Here is a 21,287-nt window from a genome sequence, read left to right as displayed (position 1 = left end):
TTTTTTTTTTTTTTTTTTTTTTTTTTTAATTACAGAATATTCCAACAACTCAAGGTATTCAGACACTAGCTTTGACAAAAAATATGTCAAACACCAAACCCAGCAGATCTTCGAGTCAACCATACAAGACGATGATTTCAAAAAAAAAAACAAAAAAACAAAAAAGCACCTGAACTATCAATCAACTGAATTCATATAGATCACGGATCACAAACCGAAAAGCTAGACAGAATGCTGAACAAAAAATTCCCAGACATTGAATAAGCAATACAAATTTGAAGCAAAAACGGGGTACAGAGAAAGACAGATAGAGAAATGCCTTGTACTGAGAATTAAGCTCCTCTTTGAGCTCGGGGATTTCACCCTTTTTGGTGGTGGAAAAATACTTGGAGTTGTGCGCGCTCATCTTTGTCTGTGAGATGCCGAGTTGTGAGAGTCGAGCAAATCAACCTGAAGAAGACGAAGAAATGGAACGAATAACCGAACTTCGTCGACGAACGAAACCGCTGTGCTTTTCGACTTTCGTCTCGATTGCCACTAAAACTACAAATATTAATATTATAAATTTAATTTTTTTAAATTCCATAAATGTCATAAAAAATATTTTTTAGAACCAATTTTAAAATTTTAAGGAAAAAATTAAAATTTTCAAAGAAACATAATTAAATTATAAGATATATAATATTCATTCTTAATATATATATATATATAATTCTAAATATTATAAAATTTAATATTACACCCTATTTTTCAATTCAATTTACCTATTTTTAGCCTAAAGTGAGAAAATATAAGTACGAGGGGAGACAAGTAATATAATCTCGTCGTCATCTCCTTTTAACCTACAGTAAAAAAATTATGTTCTCTCGTAATTATCTCGTGATTAAATTATTCGTTTGCATCTAAATTAGAGATGTCCATGAGACGAGATGGGGAGAAGAAGAAAAACTTTTCTTATCTCCGTTCCGTCACCTATTAAATCTTCATCTTTGTAAATATACCTTATTTATTTATGCTAGAAACTCATGAGAACCAGATTCTTCGGGAAAAATATTCTAAAATATGTTACTTTTAAATAAATTTTTTAATATATTTTCATTAATAGCATACAAAACCATAATCAATCTAAAATGTTAATTTTTAAAAATTAAAATTTAAATATCATGGAAAAAACTACTTATTTTTTTAGTAAGTAAATAAATAAATATAATAGATGGGTAAGTAAATAATTAAATATATAATAAGTAACCTTTAAAAATTTAAATTTAAATATTATAGTATAGTGTTCGACATTAATATATATATACTTTTTACTTACTAAAAAATAAATAAATATATAATCGATTAGTTTTTGTTTTAATTTATTTTATTTTCTATTTTTTTCGGCTATTTTGCTTTCGGTTAATTGATAAACCAATATATAGCAGTCTGTTAAATCGGCGAACAGCCGAAGCGCGAACGCCGATTCATTCTTTTAAAACCTGAGGCGGTTCATTTGATAGTCGGTAGTGTTCTTCATCTCTGGATTCTCTTTCATCACTCCGTTTCGTAAAATCCAAGCGCATCTGATCATACAGCCAGCCTCTGCATCTCATTTTTCAAGCTATGGGACATGGTAAAACTGTGGTGGATTACAATCTTTGTTCTCTCGTTCTTAATTTTTGCGGGATTGTTTCTTTCCGCCCTAAAGAAGATTAGTTTTGATGTAGAACATTCAATGTTTCAGGTGATAAAGGAAGATCAAGCAAACGACCTAAATTCGGCAAGGTTTGTTCGGTTTTGAAGTCCAGTTTCTTTAATGGGTTCGGTGTTTTTGTATTGCGTAATAATGATTGATCAATCGAGCATAATTTCAGGAGGATTATAAGAAAGCTCATTTTGAAGAAGAAGATGCCTATCATTTTGAAGAGTTTGACGACGATGATCGCAATGGTAAAATTATCGTATCTATGTTAGGCTTTCGTGGAATTGGAGGATATTTGGTTTGATTAATGAATTGCATCGTTATTTGATATGGTTTTCTGATTGTTTGGAGTTGTGAGACATGACGATTATGGTTTTTGATTGAGCTTATGTTATTTTAGGCGATAAAGAAGGGGGCAAGAGGGATTTCAGCAAACTAGAGTTAAAACCTGACCATACTAACCGGCCCTTATGGGCCTGTTCTGATGGCCGCATATTCCTTGAAACTTTTTCGCCCTTGTACAAACAAGCATACGATTTCCTTATTGCTATCGCGGAACCAGTTTGCAGGTAACTTAAATATATTGAAGCAGAAACCTTTGGTGGATTATCTTTAAGATTAAGCCATTGTTCTTGTAAATATGCTAATTGATCAATATTCAGGCCAGAATCAATGCACGAGTACAACCTCACTCCGCATTCTTTGTATGCTGCGGTTTCTGTCGGTCTGGAGACAGATACAATTATCGCAGTTCTTAGTAAGTTATCAAAGGCTAAACTCCCCAAAGAGATGATTGATTTCATTTATGCTTCTACTTCCAACTATGGCAAGGTGAAGCTTGTCCTTAAAAAGAACCGATATCTCGTGGAATCTCCATTTCCAGAGGCAAGTGCTCACTGAACTTGGTTCTTTGTTTAGATGGAAATACATGGTCCAGTCATTATTGGCAAACTAAATGGTCGCTTAATTGTTGCAGGTGTTGCAGAAACTGCTCAGGGATGAGGTTATAGGCAGAGCCAGAATCATTCACGAGGTATGGTCCTAACTGGTGTGTTAATTTTTCAGACGTGCCTGCACCTTGTTTTTATTGATACTGGAAACTATCAGGATTCTCATGGAAATGGCGAGTTTACAATTAGCAAGACAGCAGGTGAACTTGGCAATCGCCATGAAGGATTGCTCAACGAGGCAGAAGCTGCAGCTGCAGCTGAGGAAAGAGAAACTCATTCATTTGAAATTGACCCAGCACAAGTAATATGGTTTTCGAAGTTTTAAGATTGAATGACAATGTTTATTGTTCGCCCTCTCCTTGTTTATTGTATTTTTTATCTTGATCAAATGACAGGTTGAAAATGTTAAACAACGCTGCTTGCCCAATGCCTTAAATTATCCCATGTTGGAAGAGTACGACTTCAGAAATGACACTGTGAGTCTTTACGGAGCTGTTTTCCCATTAAATCCTGATGTTGGAAGGAGAATTGTGTCAACGTTTAATTATGTTCATATTTTCTGTATAAGAAGTGAGTGTCTTATTTCAATATTAATTCTTGGATTCTTAGATCAATCCAGACTTGGATATGGAACTGAAGCCACAGGCTCAACCAAGGCCCTATCAGGAAAAGAGTCTTAGTAAAATGTTTGGAAATGGTAGGTGGTATTGCATGGTTTCTGTGTTACTTTTGAGTTGCTTGTGTTTGAGTTTTTAGAAGTAATCTCAACACCCTATTTTACTCCTTTTTTTTTATTTTTTATTTTTATTTTGGACAGTACTTTTGTAAAATAAAGTTACTTTTTTGCATATTCTGTTGCCTTTTGGTTTCAAAGTATGATGAAAGCTTGGAAGTTATGATTTTGGCTCAAATTTAAATGGTTATCGCTAAATAGAAATTTGTTTTCTTTGTTAAAAAAAGAAAAAAAAAAGAACACTCTTTCATTTTTTACTTTCTTGTGGATAATGTTTTTTTTCTAAATTTTAATGTCCTATCCTGTAATTTCTGGCCCCATGACCAGTTTAGGTAACTTGGGATTTTTTCTCCCTCTTTTTTGAGTTTTCCAAGATACCTTAACTATGAATGGCCAGTTATATAGTTTCAAGCTCTGATTATGAATATATGTTTGCAGGTAGAGCAAGATCTGGCATTATTGTACTTCCTTGTGGAGCCGGAAAGTCTCTAGTTGGTGTTTCTGCAGCCAGTCGTATCCGGAAAAGTTGTCTGTGTTTAGCTACAAATGCTGTATCAGTGGATCAGTGGGCTTTTCAGTTTAAGTTGTGGTCTACCATTCGGGATGATCAAATTTGTCGTTTCACATCAGATAGTAAAGAAAGATTTCGAGGTAATGCTGGGGTGGTTGTTACAACCTATAACATGGTTGCTTTTGGTGGTAAAAGATCTGAAGAATCTGAAAAGATTATTGAAGAGATAAGAAATAGAGAATGGGGGCTACTTCTCATGGACGAGGTAATTTTACCATTTTGTGTTCACCTATTCTTGTTCTTTTAATCAGACATTTTTTGGGCAAGTTTTCATCTATTCTGTTTATAGGTGCATGTGGTTCCTGCTCACATGTTTCGTAAGGTCATCAGCCTGACTAAGTCTCACTGCAAGCTTGGGCTCACTGGTACATGACGTTATGGTCTTCTAACCTTCTTGCTTTGTTGTTTCTGTTGGCACTGAAAATTAACATTGGCTAATTTGTTGCAGCCACACTTGTCAGAGAAGATGAAAGAATTACAGATTTAAATTTCCTTATTGGTCCCAAGTTGTATGAAGCCAACTGGTTGGATCTTGTGAAAGGAGGATTTATTGCAAATGTGCAGTGTGCTGAAGTTTGGTGCCCTATGACAAAGGAATTTTTTGCTGAATATCTGAAGAAAGAAAACTCAAAGAAAAAGCAGGTTTTTGAATATCAATAAAATTAATGTTTCTTTTATTTATATACCTCGTGCCCCTCCTATAGTAATTGTCAACATGCTAAGAACCATGTTATAGTTGACAAGATAATATGGATATAACCGGTATGGTATGTTCTGGTTTAAGATTTGAGGTATTTTGGAATATCATCTATCTGTTTGCCATTTATAGTTCACGTGCTTTCTGTCTCCTTTGTGTTTGCGGTTGTTTCCCTCTCTTATATACTGGCTTTCACATTTCAGGCTCTTTATGTAATGAACCCCAACAAGTTCAGGGCGTGTGAGTTTCTCATACGGTTTCATGAACAGCAGCGTGGTGATAAGATAATAGTCTTTGCTGACAATCTTTTTGCACTTACGGAGTATGCAATGAAGCTTCGTAAACCTATGATCTATGGTGCAACAAGGTTGTTAGACAAAATTGTTTTGCCTTACAAAACTCCACTTTACATGTGTTGTTTGACATCCATAGCTAGATTTTCATTTTATTTTTCAAATTTGTAGTCATCTTGAGAGGACAAAAATTCTTGAAGCATTCAAAACTAGTCGTGACGTGAATACTGTTTTTCTCTCAAAGGTACTTTTCTTCTCTTGTCCTTCCCTTTTCCTTCTTCACTCTCAATATATAATAATGTAAGTAGTAGTAGTAATAACAACAAGAATAAAATTGTTAGGACATGGTTGGTTTTAGATTGACTATGCCAGTGGTTGCATTATATTTTCTTCATTATCGACCAATCTGATGTACAAATAAATGAAGGTCAATAATTGACTGCGGAGCCAGCCAGCTTTTGTTGTCAAGAACTTGGTCAATAATTTTCCTTTTGTGAACTTTTATTGTTATTTTTTACTGGATAGAGTTGTGAGTCCTTGGGAGGCATCTGGGTTTCCAAATATTTTCGTGATTAGTGACCAATTTGAGGTATGATTTAGGTCTTAGGGTGAGTTTGCTGTACCTTCTTGTTTAAATTCTTATCTTTAAGTACTTCGAATAAAATTGCTTGACTTTTAAACATAAACTTTTAGTAGCCTAATTCACTTAAAAGAAGCTATAGTAAACACACACTAACGTATTTATAGAAAGCGGTTTTAGCTAAAAGACAGTTTTTTCAAAAGTTACCCAAACATACTATTATTAGTTTGATGTTTAGATTATCAACTCGAGAGTTGGATTGATTGGTATTGTTTTATTTCAGGTCGGTGATAACTCTATAGATATTCCCGAGGCAAATGTGATTATTCAGATTTCATCACATGCGGGTTCAAGACGTCAAGAAGCCCAACGTCTGGGACGTATTCTTAGGGCGAAGGTTAAAACTACATCTGCTGTTTAATATCTTTGCTGATTTTAATATTTCTGTTGATCAGTTTGTTGGAATTAATCTGCATTTTCAAATTTCATTCCAGATGAAAAGAATTTTTGGATAGTAAACAATTTCATTGATTAAATGAAATGTACAAAAGGGAGACCCCATCAATAGAATTTAGAAAAAACTTCTGCAGCTGGATATGAGAGAGCTTAGACTATAATTGCTGAAACGTTTAACATTTTTACACCAATAGAGAGAAAGAAAAGAGCTAAGTTTAACACCCACTGATGGAATCTATGACTTTGTTCCCAGTGATGGAACTTTATCTTTGTTCGGTTGAGGGTTGGTATGTAGGGGCTTTCTGCAGAAAAAGAAAAAAAAAATTATCCACTCTTGGATTTCAGAATCTTTGAGGTTTCTCCTCAAGTTTAACACCCATGAAGAATTCTCTTTCATAAACTTCAGCCACAGTATTGAATTCTGAATCCGATAAGTTGTAGTTGGTATGAACACCCATGAATAATTCTCTTTCATAAACTTCAGCCACAGTATTGAATTTTGAATCAGATAAGTTGTATATTAGGGGAAACCAGATCGTTTCCAATTCTTAAATCATGCTAATAAGATTATGAACGACTCTAGTTAGAGCATTTGATTCAAGGTTGAAATGTGAAGTTCCAAACTTTCGACTGATAACTTCCTCCATAAGGCATCCTTTTCCATAGAAAATCTCGAAACCCATTCAGCTAGAAGAACTTTAATTTTCTATTTGATATTAGTTATACCCAAGCCCCCCTCTGAAATCTGGTTCTTCACTTTGTCTTATTTGATAAGGTGCGACAGACTTCTCCCCTTATTTCCCGACCATAGGAATTTGCAGAATCATTTTTTTAATGCTGCAGCTGTTTGTGTTGGATTTGAGTTTTCTGCTGATTTTATCCATGATAGACTGCCAAAAGGAAAGGATAGATGGGTTACCATACAATGGGAGGCCCAAGTATTTAGAGGACCATGAGCTAACTTTGCAGCCAATTTGGTTAGCTAAGTTCAGTTTCATAACCAGTTAATACCCAAAAATTCAGACTTTTCCCTATTGATATTCAGTCCTGATGCTTCTTAAAAAGATGGAAAAGGCAATAAGGGATCACTTTGTAGGAGAACACAGGTGGCTCCAATTTTCCCTCTCGTTTGATTGTTAATAATGATCTGAGTAGTTGGCCGATGAGATACAAACATAAATACACCGCCTCCATGTGTTTCCGAAGCCTTTATTTCTTTCTCATCTAATGTAACCTTGTGCGGTATCATGCATAACTTTTTCCTTGGACTGGTGAATAATTGAGTGCGTATGGTTCTGTACAAGAATCCTTCTTGTTTGGTAGTCAAGGTGGAGAATTTATAGCCATGGATAAGGCGATGTTGGGTTTCCATGATAATTTAACACGAGATTTTATTGTTAAAAAAAAATTAGATGGGATATATACTTATTATTATTATTTGTATTGGACCAACAGGGTAAACTTCAGGACAGGATGGCTGGGGGTAAAGAGGAGTATAATGCCTTTTTCTATTCACTTGTTTCTACTGATACACAGGTTGAAATCTATCCTTCGTTATCTGAATGCAATATGTAAAATTGATTCTCTCTCTTGGTCTAATGAAGTACATTGCATGCTGAATTTTAATGCAGGAAATGTACTATTCAACTAAACGACAACAGTTTTTGATCGATCAAGGTTATAGCTTTAAGGTAGTATTTTGTCTCAGCATTCGCTGCAGTCAGCTTATTATTTGAAATTTACATGTTAAAGGGTCCTTATCCAAAATATCGTTTAAGTAATATTTCTTTTTATCAAAAAGTTACTGACACTTGTTTGGAACTTGTGAGAAATGGAAAATGAAGTTAAATATCTTAGGACTTTCGGCATGCGTGACAGATGAATGCATGTGTCTTGTCATTTTTTATAGAAGTGGAATTGTGGCAGGTAATTACAAGCTTGCCACCAGCGGATGCAGGAGCTGATTTGAGCTATCATCGTCTTGATGATCAGTTGGCACTTCTCGGGAAGGTTATCATCTTCAAATATTTTTCATTCTTCTCTTCCCTGAGAACATTCTTTTTCATTTCTTCTCTTCTCTGAGGACATTCTGACATGCTTTTATTCGCCAGGTATTGAATGCAGGCGACGATATGGTAGGATTGGAGCAGTTAGAAGATGATACAGACCAAATTGCACTTGATAAGGCTCGCCGAATGACCGGGTCCATGAGCGCAATGTCGGGAGCAAACGGAATGGTTTACATGGAGTACAGGTATAGCATGTCTTCCCTGAATATCACAACATAATCTAAACATAGAAACGAAACGAAAGTAGCAGCGGTTGTTTTTGATGCATTGGTTACCAATTGTATGGTTATTCTTTTTCCAGCACTGGACGAAAACTCGCGGGTCAAGGGCAGATGAAGAGCAAGCCAAAAGACCCGGCGAAGAGACATCATTTGTTCAAAAAGCGGTTTGCCTGAGTCTCCTCGCAAAAAACATCAGCAAACGAAGAGAGGTAAGGACGCATTTGGATTTGATCGAATTTTCGAGGTTTTAGTTATTAGTACGGACAGAAATAGGAACTGTATTTAGTTAAAACACAGAAGATAATAAAAATGTATGTATGAATTGCTCAATTCCCCTCCATCTGTGCTGTAAAAGGAATCAAAAAGGAGGGAAAAGAAGAGAACCTCCACAGGTCAACTAAACAGCAAAAGAGATTCTTTGTTATCACCAGAGGTTCAACGAAAAGAAAGAACGAAAGCAAAAGGGGGAGATATCTTTTACTAGAGGTGATGAATTCTGTTGAAAAATAGTCAAATTTTAGTCTTCCACTATTAACCTGGGAGGAAAAGTTGAGGACAAAAGTGAAATAAAAAGACAACTCGAAGGAACTTATGTAAAGGGAAACATCTTTCAACTTCCTTGTAATTGGTGTGATTAGCTATTTTAATCCGTTTTGTAGACGATTTCACGACTGTTAAATTTTGATCCTTCTAAAAGCGAGATAACTCGCTCAATTGAGCGTAGCTTAACTGGTTGAAGTGCATTGTAAAAGGTTTGAAATTTTATTCTCTACACGTTGAACTAAAATTGAAAAGAGATGTAATGCAAGTCTGGAGATCCTCATCATCGAACACTTTTGTTCGTTGTTCGAACAAATTTGAGGATCGGAATAAAATTTGAACCCTTTATTCTTAGTTAGGCGATGAAATTACAGGTTGTTTGAAATGATTGAAGAGGCTGCTTTCTTCATTCACAAGCTAGAGTTGACATTGATCGACTTGTTTTTTCTCCATTTTCACTTGGTTTTTTCATGTCTTGAAATGTCTTAGGTTTCAAGATTTGTGACAAAACCATTGAATTAGAATTTCTCCATTGTCATATCTTGAAATGTTAGGATTTTATACTTCATTATCAATATTTTTATTTTTATTATATATATATATATATATATATATATAATGATTTCTTCCATTTCCAGAATAAATTAATTTTTAGTCCCGAAATTTGAAATTTTATTCTAAATGGATTATGAACTTATTTGTCAATTAATTCATCTCATGCCATTTTTATTTTTTTGAAAAAAAAAATAGTTGATATATTATTAGTTTAAATATTAAAATATATTTTTTTTAAAATTATTAAGCTAGCATATCTTTTGGCTAATCCAATTAGTTAATTTCGTAAAAATAATTATTATATAAAAATTATTCTCATATCATTTTATTCATTATATTTTCAATTTCGAATTTTAGTTTTGTACGGTTTCTTTTGAAAAAAAGTTTAGTTCAACTGTAATTGACATGTATTTCTTTTCAATTTTGAATTTTATTCCTAAAATTTCATTATCGCATCAATTTATACTTTTCTATTTTAATTCTCGTTGAGCTCTATTCAATTTTAGTTGTTCCTGTCACAATTCATATAGTTCAACGGTAATTGACATGTACTCTTTCTCTAAGATTGAAGGTTCAACCGTTTAGAATTTTAATTAGGTTATTTATTTGTTTATTAATTTTTATTTTGATTCTAAGATATTGTTAGGTGACACATATGGTGGTGGTAACAGTTTGAAATTCCTTTTTGGTAAAAGAAAAATTAAAAAATCACTAATAATTTTTATATTATTATTATTATCATTATCATCCAACTTTTTAATATAAAAAATAACATTTTTAAAGTTAAAAAAAAAATTATTTCTTTCCAATTTTGGGATTCGATTTAAACAAATATTTTTGAAAAATTGGAGACAAAATAGAACAAAATTATGAGATTAAACATACTTTTTATATAAAAAAAAATATATTATCAAAATATGTATTTTTCTAAATAAAAAAAATCCTTTTAATATTTGTCTTGAACAAAAATAAACTTTTATTTTTTTTTAGGAATTGTATTAACAAAGTTGGCCTATGAGAATCATAGAGACAAGAATGTAACCTTTAATTAGAAAATTAAAGTTTGTTCCAATTAACCCTAATCTTTGATATTAAATATTAAAAATTATTTTAGAATTATTCTCGAAAATATATATTTTTTTTTTCTACGATCCCTTCAGTGACGAAAGAATCAAAATCAACGACCGATGAACTCAAGATCAACCTAAACTAAGCTTGCAGCTTTGACCCAATATATTATAGGCAAGTTTATATCTAACAACTATTATTTTGTATATAAAATCATACTGAAACAAATGGTGCTTTTGAATTGCGTACAAGCTGTGAAATAATCCCGTAAAATTAGTTGAAGAGAGCACAAATCTGATTAGAGTACTGTCCGTTCAAGAAATTTAACTTGTATCTTCAAAATTTGAATCGTAATTCTATTAATCATTACAACCTTTTTGTGTCGGGTGGAAGCACTTGTGCACCTGATCCCTAAACTAAACCTAATGCAAGTCGCACCAAAGAGCTCAAACGAATTTTCTTGCCCTATTTCCAGTCTCAGTGTGCGAAGGGTAAAATATTCTTGTTGTATTATTCACAACGACTCTCGACAACGGATATCTCGACTCTCGGATCGAATTAGAAGTCGACAACCACTCCTAAACCCTAGTAGTGGGGAGGTTGAAGGAAAAAAAAAAGAGGGTAAAATAATTAGTGGTCAAGTCATATCAACAACAAAGGCAAGCTTTATGAATATATAATAACTTTTGGTTTTGCATTAGTCAACTACAACCCATTTTATGTCTCCCCATCAAACTAATTTATTTTTTTATATTTGTACTATTTTATTTTAATTATGTTCTTGATTCTTCCTCTTTATATTTATAAATATTTTATTTGTATCGGAAAAATAAATAGAAAATGATGTCACGATTTCTTCTAATGATTTGTAAAAATTTTATTACAAAAGCTAAAACGGTAATTTAAATATAAAAATGAAACACGAGAATGTGACGCTCGAGTAAAAACACATAGAAGTGTTCAAAAACCTCGATGTCTTGAAAAATCCAACACGTACTATTTAGGTTAGAATGGGTTCGGTTCGGTTCGATTCAAATAAATGAAAACATTACGATTCGAGTTGATTCCTAGGTTCACTAGATTGAATTTTTTGTTAATTTTAAAAGATACATTTTTGCTCCCGATACAATTATATATATACATATTTTTGTTTAATTTTTTTATTATTTATTTTGTAATAATGTTAAAAGTAATTTTTTTAAATATATATATATATTCAAATTGAATGGTAAATCTTAATTAAATGTTTGAAAATAAATAAATAAATATTTTACAAAAAAAAACAAAAAAATTAATAGATGACTCAAATAACCTGAACCAACTCAATCCAAAAATTATGGTCGATTTGGATTGGGTTCATTATCTGATAATAGTTGTTTGGGTTGAAAAATTTACATCTCGTCAAAAAAATATCTCAGTCCCTAAAAAATGTGTACGATCAATCATTAGAACTCTACGGTTAAATATGTGTTTATATATATATATATATATATATATATATATATAAATATATTAATAATATTTTAGGGGTGAATAAAAGGAAAGTTTCCAACTCAGCAGTTGCATAAACTTGACATTCAAGCTCTTAGTTCCCTTTAAAAAGGAAACAATTCTTCTTTTCTTTTTAGTCCAAAGGGTATCTGATTTAATTAATTAATTAATAATTAATTTAATATTGCATTAATTCCTACTTTTTTTTTTTCTTTTGGGTTAATATTCTTTTTTGCTTAAATAAATAATTATTATTTTTTAAAATATGTTTATGGTTTTGTTTAATTATAATTTGGTTGTGTCATTTTCAAGCTTTGAAGAGCATTAAGAATAATATAAAATTATAATATAATGTTTATATTATAAAACAATATTAAGTATATGGTCCATTAAGTGATGATCATCATCATTTTACATTCACTTATATATTTTTTTTTCTTTAATCCTATGATTTTATTGAAGAAACCAAACCAATGTTTTATACGATTTGATTGGTTTTAAAAAAATTGTATTAAATTTAAATGAGTGTCGTAATCTTTACCTTAAACGTGAATTTAAGGTAATTTATACCTCGAGATATATTTTTGTTAAATGAATTGTTAAAATAAATATTCTAACGTGCGTCCTGATACTGATACTGATAATAGAACCAAAACCACATTTGAATGAGACCAATACTGATAATAGAACGGCTAAGAAAAACTTAAAACAAATGAAAGTTACTAGTACATTTTCTTTTTCGGTAGCTAAATCATAAGAATTTCATAGTTAAGCGTGTTTTACTTGGAACAATTATATGTTGTGTGACCTATGAATTTCGTGTTGGTCTTAGAGGATAAGTCTTCACTTTTAAGAAACGAGGAGTAGGTGATGTGATCATGTTGTAGGAGATGTAGGGAACGTCAGGGCCACTGAATCTTGCCCATGGGCTGTTACATGGCCATATTGTAGGAGATGCAGGAAACGTTAGGGCCACTGAATCTTGCCCATGGGCTGTTACATGGTCATATTGTAGGAGATGCAGGAAACGTTAGGGCCACTGAATCTTGCCCATGGGCCGTTACATGACCATATCGTAGGAGATGCAGGGAACGTCAGGGCCACTGAATCTTACCCATGGGCCGTTACATGACCATGTTGTAGGAGATGCAGGGAATGTCAAGGCCACCTAATCTTGCCCACGTGCTGTTCACAAGACCATGTCATAGGAGATGCTGAGAACATTAGGGCTACCGAATCTTGCCCATGGGTTGTTAAATGACCATGTCGTAGGAGATGCAGGGAACGTTAGAACCACTGAATCTTACCAAAGAGCCATGCATAGCTCAAATATTACCAATAATTTAAGGAGTAGGGGTTGGATTATAGGTATTGTATGTAAATAATTTAAGGCAAAGGCTAAGTTGTAAAGGGAATAATTGGAGATAATATTACCAATAAACTCAAATATTTAAATACAATCATGCCCAATTATATTAACTATTATTATTTTTAGTAATGTTTTGGTCAAAAGCCAAAAATAATTATATTTTTAAATAGAAAAATAAAAAAAGTGATTGCTTGGAACCATTGTTGGTCTTTTGGTGCTTTCAAATTCTATTCAATCAAATTAAAGTATTTTTTATTTTTTTATTTTTTTCTTTGTGTTGGGGAAAGAAGAATTGTTGGAGTCATCCAACTTTATAACACAAAAAAGCATCTCTTTTTCGTTACAAAATTGTCGTGGTTGTACTGAAAATATGCGTTAATCTCGAGCTGAAAGTTTGAACTAAATGACACCTATCGAGAATCTCAATGACCTGTAAAATTTTTATTTTTTATATTCTTTCAAATTACCTTAAAAATTACTATGTTTAAATTTTTAAAAAAATTATCTAAATAAATATTTTTCGAAGATTTTAATAACAATTGTGACATAATAATTCATCGACCATTTAATTTTGTATAATATCAAAAAAAAAACTATTAAAAATTATCTAAATAAAGATTCTACAACTAATGCTCGTGTAATATGATTATAACTTTATGGTCATTTAATTTTTTTTAAAAAAAGAAATCCTTATATATTAAATTTTAAAAATACCATTAGGTAAGTAATCTAATATATTATTTGAAAAATTAATTAAAAAATAATTACGTTATTTTTTATTTTTTTATTTTGTAGCTTTATTGAAAGGTGTAAAATTAATAAGAGAATCCCAATTGGTAAAGGCAGGGTAAAAATTATAATTTTTTACCATACTAAAATAAACCATAGTTTACTTTTTTATATTTTTTACTTAAAGATTTGACATCACTTAAAAGGATGGTATAAAAAAATAAACTATTTTTTAAAACATTAATCCACCGTTAAAAATTATTTGACTTTTTTCTTATTGGAGTTTGAATACTCCACTTTCATCTCTATTTTATTTTTTACTTATATTATTATTATTATTTTTTATAAAATAAAGTATTTTTTTTATTATCAAGATTTTGTTCTTTTTTTCTAATTTGGGTATGTTTGGGTGGGACCCACTCATTTCAAGAATATGAGTTAATTATTGATAAAAATAAAATTATTTGATTTATATAAAAGAAATTATTTCTAGTTTTTTTTTCGTATGTTCGAGATTTGTATCAATTTCATACATATGGTTTTACGTGCACCACTTTTGCATGTACAAAAACAACTGAGCTTCTACTGATTTAGTATCACTCGAGTCTCGTCGAGTACTCATATGTAAGCAACATCAACATCTGTCTCACATCTCAATGCTTTAATAACAGTGGAGACCACGTGAAAGTCATGGAAAGATAAAAAACGAATATATACACTATTCATGTTTATATGAATTGCATACATACATGAAGTCCCACAGATAAAAAAACGTTTTAATACACGATGCATCATAGTAATGATTCACTGCACAAAACATTTTCGTCATTCACATAACTAACATACATATTTCATTAAAATTAATGTAATTAATTGGCCGGGATGACCAATTGATCAGTCTCACTCGATTTAATTGAATTTGTCCAACCCGTTTAATTTATCCAAATTTTTAGCTACTTTTGAATGACGAGTTAATCTTTAATAGTGAGTTGTCTAGTCTAGATTGATCGTGTCCACATTTTTATCGAAGTAGTTGATAAGCACGAGACAAGGACGAATAAAGAGTTGCTAACTAATCTTTAGTAGTGAGTTGTCTAAATTGACGGGGCTCGTTTGGAATAGTTACGAGGTCGAACCTCACTTATATAAATGCATGATTTTATAGAACTAAAAGTAACCCTCTTATAATACCGATGACCTCACCGAGGCTATGACCTATGTTCGAGAGAAGTTGATAGAAGTCCGTGATTACATAGGTAATCAATTACTTGCTTTTAATATAATCTTATTTATTGCAGCTCTGATTTTGAGAAATAAATGCTCCCCTTCCTTCAATATTTTTTTCCTTTATTTTTTAATTAATTATCCAAATTTTTTAATGGGTTTTTTTGGGGTTAAGTTATAATTTATCATACACTTCCCCATTTTTTTTATATATTCTTATTTATTTATTTTAATTATTCGTATCATATAATAATGTTTATAAAAATAAAATTAAAAATATATAAATTTCATTTATGGAAGGTTGGTTTAAACATTGAATTCAGATGATGTTTCACTAATTTAAGCCGCGAGCGTTGATTAGAGAAAGTCAACGAAAAAACCATAACACTTAAAAGGAAGGTAGTTGGGAGTATGAGTAAAGAGGGATAATGGTTGAATACGGACTGCATGAATCCCGGAGAGATAATGGTTCGATAAACGACAAGGAAGACGGATAGAGATGTTCATTTAATCAACCAGGAATGAGATGGAGAATTCTCGTTTGAAACGACTAATGGAGGAGAGAATAAGAAGAGATTTCTCTCCTTAACTAAACGGGATCAGAAATAGAGACTACATTGTCTCTTTTTATTGTAATATTAAAATTTTAATTTTTATTCGTTAAAAAATTCCTTAAAATAAATATATTTTTTAGAAAAATGAAAAATTGATTTTTTAAAAAAATGTTTTCTCATATTTTCCTTAATATACGTTTTATATATTTAATAAAGAATTATTCCAGATTTTTTTTTATTTAGTTTTCAAAATTATTTTATATAAATATAAATGAAATTTAAATGTGCTATTCAATAAATGTGAAAAAGTATTTTAAAAAAAATATGGAAAATTTAAAATTTTAATTTTGTATATACTAAATTAAGAAAAAGAAAAGAATATTATATAATTTTCACTTTCCCGGGAAACAAACACAAGAAAAGCAGTGGGAAAAGGGAAAATAGAAAATCCCCACGGAATATGAATTTTAATTTTAAATTGGGGTTTATTATTATTATTATTATTATTATTATTATTATTGGAATCAATTACTATTTATTTACACACAAAATGTCAGAAATATTATATAATATTTTTATCTCATAAATTGATTTCTTTTATATATTTTTTACCTCCCTACCCACTACCTTCAACGCCGTAAAAACTCCAATAATTCTTATTTTACTGACATTTTTTTACCATAACCGAAAAAGAAAAAAATTCTTCATCTTCTTGAAGTCTTCAAGGTATGATCAAAATCCACAATACTGAAACTGCATGTGTCCGTACACTTCCCCATATTGCTTTCCTTCAATCTGCATCCCATAATAATAATTTTAATTATTTTATAAATATTTATTTTTCCTTTTTTATGGAATTTTTTTTATTTTTATTTTTATTTTTATTTTATAATAATTTCATCGTCTAGCTCAACTCCATCATTTATATTTGGATTGGGATATTTTTTTAATTATTTAAAAGGGAAATTGGTAAATTTGAGATGAGGTGGCAAAAATTGAAAAATTGAGAGGAGAAACTGAGTTCATTGATGATGCCACGTAAGCTGATTAAAGAGCTGAGGTGGAAATATCCCGAAAAGAATCCGAAAAGAAAAAGAAAATTATACCCAGAAATCATCTTCGTCTTCTTCCCTGGATGAACATGCAGCTTTGGGAATCTCTCCAGGCTCGTCATTGCGTGCAAATCTGCCACGTATTCTCGGCCGGTTGTCGGCTAGCGTTTTCCGACATGCATACTGTTACAAAAAACCACACACACTCTTCCATTAATGGCCGCCGATCATCAATTTCTAAAGCTTTGATCATTTCAAATTCCCAAAAAAAGAAAAAAAAAAAAAAATCTCTTACTCTGTCTTTCTAACCTTGATCGTCTTGTTGTAATTCCTCTGCGTTCGTTTCGCTCTGTATTTCGAAATCCTCTCTTTTCTCTCCTCTGCACTGTATCTTCCCACTTTGAAATTCCCTTCCTCCATTAACGAGCTTCCATTCTCCGACCGCCCCCTGCCGGAATTCTGGACGGAGATTCCATCACAAACAGAATATTAAAAAATGGGTTTCTGAGTGGGAGGAGGAAAAACAGAGCATACCTGTAAGTCACCGGCGCTGAAAACTCGTCGGATTTGCGAGGAGAAAAAGTCAGATTCTGGGCAGGGGAGGGACTGATTGGGGAAATTTGGAGAGTCCATGAGAAGGGATTCGAGGCGGGATTGGCCGCCGAGGAAGCCTGGCTTCTCACTGAAGCTTCTGTGGAGGAAGGATTTGTCGGCGGCGGCATTTTCAGTTGGGTCGAAACAGAGGGGTTGATTGAAGGAGTTTGAATTGAGATGGAAATTGGAGAGATTTTGAAACCCATTTGAGGAAGATGAAGAAGGATCGGCGAGGAGAGGGAAATCGTTTCCATGAGAGAGGGATAAGCCCTGCATCGGAATGAACTGGTCCAGTGGATTGGGATTTGGATTGAGATTGGAATTGGAATTGAATTCCTCGGCCAGAGGCTTAAGAACATCAATGGCGGAATCAGAGAAATTGGGAGAATAAGGATCAGAGAAGAATTGAAGCTCTGCATCAGAAGGGAAAACCAAATCAGAGGAGGAACAGCGAAACAGAGACGACGACGAAGAAGAATCGCCATGAATGAACAGATCAGAAGACATGAAAACGAACAAGATTCCTGTCCTGTTCTTGTCTCTGAAACAAAACCCAGAAAGGAAGAAGAACTGATAGGAAAAGGAAGAAGAAGGAAGAGATATTTAAACAGAGGAGGAAGCAGAGCATGAAGAAGAAGCCATTACTGCTGGACTATAAAAACACTTTCACTTTGCAAATATGCCATCAAGTCATCATCAACAATCCCTTTTTTTTTTCTTTTTTTTTTTTAATCCAATTAAATTAAAATATAATAGGGTACCTTTTATAAAAATAATAAAATTTTAATTTTAATCTCGGGTTCATGAACTAAACTTAGCTTTTACTTTTCGACGGTTTCGGTATCCCGTCGCTTAGTCGATAATTACAAATGTGAAACTCGTGACTTATAAAATGGTAAGAACTCCTGGTCATTTTATTTGCTAAGTTATGCTCGGTCAATTTACATTTTTGTTTTAGTTGCATGTGTTTTTTTTATAATTTAAATTATTTGATAATATTCTTTTTCGATCAAATTATAGAAATTAATTTAGTTGGAAGGAAATTTTAGGAGATTAATTTATATAAATATATATTAATTGGAGTATTTTTCATGATTTTTTATCACTAAAATTATTTTTTTAAAATTGAGAATTTTTTTTTAAAAAAAATGTCTTTAAATTTTCAAAATAAGTTCAAAAATACTTTTATTGTTTAAAAAATATTTATAAGTGTTACACGTTTTAAAAATACCTATAAACTTTCCAACCGACCATTAAACCTAAATTTTATTTATTTTAAAATAAAATCATATTATTTTATATAGATGCCAAATAAAATAAAGAGATTAAAAGAGTATTTCAGAAGGACAATAAATAAAGAATTGTTTCATAAGTTACGAGCGGACGAGAGAAAGGTAATTGAAGAGGAAGAGGATTCGTTGGGTTGTCGATAATTGTTTTTCAATTATATACTAATAAGAAATTTTCAATTTTTTTTTTTAAAATGGAAAATATTAATACTATTTTTAAAAATTAAAGAGTATTTTTTAAACGTGTACTAAGTAGATAGTTTAATTTTTGAATTATATACCATTTTCCTATTTCATTATTAATATTATATTTTAAGAGTTTTAAATCTTATTTAAAAAGGCAAAACGTGAAAATTAAAAGAAAAAATCTCTAATTGTCGAGTCAGCTTCACACACACACACACAATCTGAGACGAAGTCCCCATCATGTCGTCATCACGTCTTGACTCACCTTCTCGGCTTAACCTTCTGCTTTAATTTTTTTTCTTATACTCAATCACCACTGTCGTTGGTTTTTCTTATACTCGATCACCATTGCCGATATGAGTTGGATTATAGCTCCAAAAATCTTATTATGTTGGGTTTTATTTATTTACCGAAGGGTTATAAATTTTAAGAAATATTAGATTTCAATGATGAGTACACTTTGAGTTTATATTTTATTTTCTTATTTTGGAAGGGAATCAGGATTTTGACTTTATTCATAGTTTTGGAGAACTAGTAATAAGCAAACACCTAAATAATCAAGATCTCTATGTATCGTTTAAGGTCGAGCTGGACAATTCTAATCCACAAGACACGTCCGATCGAATAACCCATTTTAAAAAAGAAACCGGTTCATTGATTCGCAATATGTTACTGTTTGTATGTAAGCATATATAATCTCGACGAGAGAGTTTCTTATTGAGTATTTTCAATATTCATCATTTTAAAATTTTTCAGGTAAAGACAAAGGCGTGGTGCAAGAGTGACGCAAAGGGTTCGTAACCAAACTATACTTCGGTTATTTAATTTTAAATTTTTTTATTGTGTTTTTTTTTCTAATTTCTAATAAATTCAAAATGTTTTGTTTGTAATTAAAAAAAAAATTATGATGGAAGAGAGAGAAATAAGAGAGAAAAAAATGTGAGAAAAATCTAAAAAACATAAATTTGAGAAACAAACTTTTTATAGTTTCTCAAATTTGATATTTTTTTTAAAAAAAAAATTAAAATTTCAAAACTTCGGAGGTTATCAATAATTTTTTTTAATAATTGTATTAATTTAAAAATTGAATCAATTTCGACTGTTCGATACGATTCTACGTTATAACCGTCAATGTAAAAATTAACAAAAAAAAATCTTTAATAAACTATATAATAAAGAAATACCAAAATAATAAAACATTTTTTTATTTCGTAAATATTTAACACTCAAAACCAAACATATTAGCTCATAAAATAAAAATAATTAAATCGAAAGAAAATAAATGGGGCGAGCCTTACTAAAGAAATGGGCCATGAGAGGGTTTGGGCCAATGCCACTAAAATAAATGGGCCTGAGAGATGAGTTGGGCCACAAATTATGGCAGGCTGGCAGCCCATTATATAAAAAGGGGATATAATTGGTTGATTTAAGTAAAAATGAGAAATATTATGAAAAAAGAATTAATAATTATAATTATAATTATTAACTAAACTATGTTAAGAGATCTTATAGGAGTTTTATCTACGTTGGACGTAACGTAATGTGATTAGGAGTGTTCAAAAAATCCAGCAATCCGAAAAACTAGATCTATCAAACCCAACACGTTACGAACCTATTTGGGTTGGATTGAGTTCAAGTAAATTAAAACTTTATGCATTTGATTGATTCATGAGTTCTCGTCCAACTAATTCGAATTTATTGAGATACTATTATATAAGCACATATTTATTTTATTTAATATAATAAAATTTTGAATAAATAACCAAACTCAACCCGATTGAGTTGAGTTGGATTGAGTTTATTATTTAACCATGGTTAAAAAAATGCTACAACCCGACCCAATTGGGTCTGAGTAGAAATTTGGAGCTTCCTTTAAGCAAAATAATTTAAAAATTAATTTAATAAAAAGAATGAAAAAGATATCCATGGATGATTGTCCTTTGGGATGATGCTTTTTAACAAGTTTTTGCAGAGATTGTTTCTTCATTTACAGAGCATCACATGTGACTCACATGTCTAACCCCCACTTTTATTTTTAATTTTTTTCAATTCCATTCGATTTTTTAATTTTATTGTTGGATGAAATTGTCGCGGATTAATTTAAGAAATGGTCATGGTTTATAATAAAAGAATAGGTTGGTTAATTTAAGAAATAGTCATGAGTTTGTGAGCTATTTTTAAAAAATAGAGCTAAAGTCATGAGAGCTTATGCTTAAACTGGACAATATCATATCATTGTATATCATTGTGGAGAATCGTGTTCATCTAACAATTGTTTCAAATCTAAAATATGATGTTATCGAGATTGTTGACCGATCTTGAATTCTTATTATTGTTTTGCTTTTGACAAATTTAATATCTTATCTTGAATTAACGAGTAAA

At 31.3% G+C, this 21,287-nt stretch overlaps 3 protein-coding genes across 5 annotated transcripts in view; 1 reads left to right on the top strand and 2 right to left on the bottom strand.

Annotated features, from left to right (window-relative positions):
* The window catches only part of LOC111469012 (beta-adaptin-like protein B), an 11,837-nt gene extending 11,300 nt beyond the window's left edge, over positions 1-537 (bottom strand). The window contains exon 1 of one of the 2 annotated variants that reach the window (XM_023114209.1): positions 170-537. Coding sequence is in view for 1 of the 2 variants with exons in the window: in XM_023114208.1 (XP_022969976.1) it covers positions 320-406 (87 nt within the window). In the remaining variant the exon portion in view is untranslated. The remainder of the gene's footprint in view (positions 1-169) is intronic. The other variant, XM_023114208.1, reaches the window with a different exon arrangement.
* Positions 538-1,410: 873 nt separating this feature from the next.
* Positions 1,411-9,148, top strand: LOC111469016 (DNA repair helicase XPB1-like). The gene is made up of 21 exons (XM_023114222.1): positions 1,411-1,615; positions 1,727-1,767; positions 1,857-1,932; positions 2,085-2,253; positions 2,347-2,569; positions 2,661-2,717; positions 2,792-2,935; positions 3,030-3,110; positions 3,244-3,331; positions 3,806-4,143; positions 4,228-4,303; positions 4,387-4,580; positions 4,839-5,002; positions 5,100-5,172; positions 5,792-5,905; positions 7,420-7,500; positions 7,596-7,655; positions 7,891-7,974; positions 8,076-8,218; positions 8,335-8,463; positions 8,610-9,148. Exons 1-20 carry the CDS (start codon positions 1,606-1,608, stop codon positions 8,426-8,428), a joined length of 2,310 nt encoding a protein of 769 aa, XP_022969990.1. The 5' UTR covers positions 1,411-1,605; the 3' UTR covers positions 8,429-8,463; positions 8,610-9,148.
* A 7,218-nt stretch (positions 9,149-16,366) lies between these two features.
* On the bottom strand, positions 16,367-18,131 carry LOC111469074 (putative zinc finger protein CONSTANS-LIKE 11). 2 transcript variants are annotated; one of them, XM_023114307.1, is made up of 4 exons: positions 17,371-18,131; positions 17,146-17,295; positions 16,891-17,019; positions 16,367-16,579 (listed from the first exon to the last, which is right to left on the bottom strand). In XM_023114307.1, the coding sequence occupies exons 1-4, from the start codon at positions 17,935-17,937 to the stop codon at positions 16,517-16,519; spliced, it is 909 nt and encodes a 302-aa protein (XP_022970075.1). In that variant the 5' UTR covers positions 17,938-18,131; the 3' UTR covers positions 16,367-16,516. The 2 variants fall into 2 exon arrangements, with proteins under 2 accessions (XP_022970075.1, XP_022970076.1); XM_023114308.1 differs by lacking the exon at positions 16,367-16,579 and having other exon boundaries at positions 16,906-17,019; positions 17,132-17,295; positions 17,371-18,130.
* Between the last annotated feature and the right edge of the window lie 3,156 nt (positions 18,132-21,287).

The sequence above is a fragment of the Cucurbita maxima genome, unplaced genomic scaffold, assembly GCF_002738345.1.
Source record: "Cucurbita maxima cultivar Rimu unplaced genomic scaffold, Cmax_1.0 Cma_Scf00038, whole genome shotgun sequence".
Lineage (NCBI taxonomy): Eukaryota > Viridiplantae > Streptophyta > Magnoliopsida > Cucurbitales > Cucurbitaceae > Cucurbita > Cucurbita maxima.
Note: the sequence above shows the minus strand (reverse complement) of the source record. Positions and strands in the feature narration are given on the sequence as shown.

What these genes read in the sequence shown, in the direction of transcription:
- LOC111469016 (XM_023114222.1), top strand. An exon ending in ATGATCTATGGTGCAACAAG is followed by an intron (nt 5,003 to 5,099) that starts GTTGTTAGACAA and finishes TCAAATTTGTAG; the next exon opens with TCATCTTGAGAGGACAAAAA. An exon ending in TTGTTTCTACTGATACACAG is followed by an intron (nt 7,501 to 7,595) that starts GTTGAAATCTAT and finishes ATTTTAATGCAG; the next exon opens with GAAATGTACTATTCAACTAA.
- LOC111469074 (XM_023114307.1), bottom strand. Translation starts at nt 17,937, where the DNA reads ATGTCTTCTGATCTGTTCATTCATGGCGATTCTTCTTCGTCGTCGTCT. An exon ending in TCAGCGCCGGTGACTTACAG is followed by an intron (nt 17,296 to 17,370) that starts GTATGCTCTGTT and finishes ATCTCCGTCCAG; the next exon opens with AATTCCGGCAGGGGGCGGTC. An exon ending in AAGACGAAGATGATTTCTGG is followed by an intron (nt 16,580 to 16,890) that starts GTATAATTTTCT and finishes TATGGGATGCAG; the next exon opens with ATTGAAGGAAAGCAATATGG.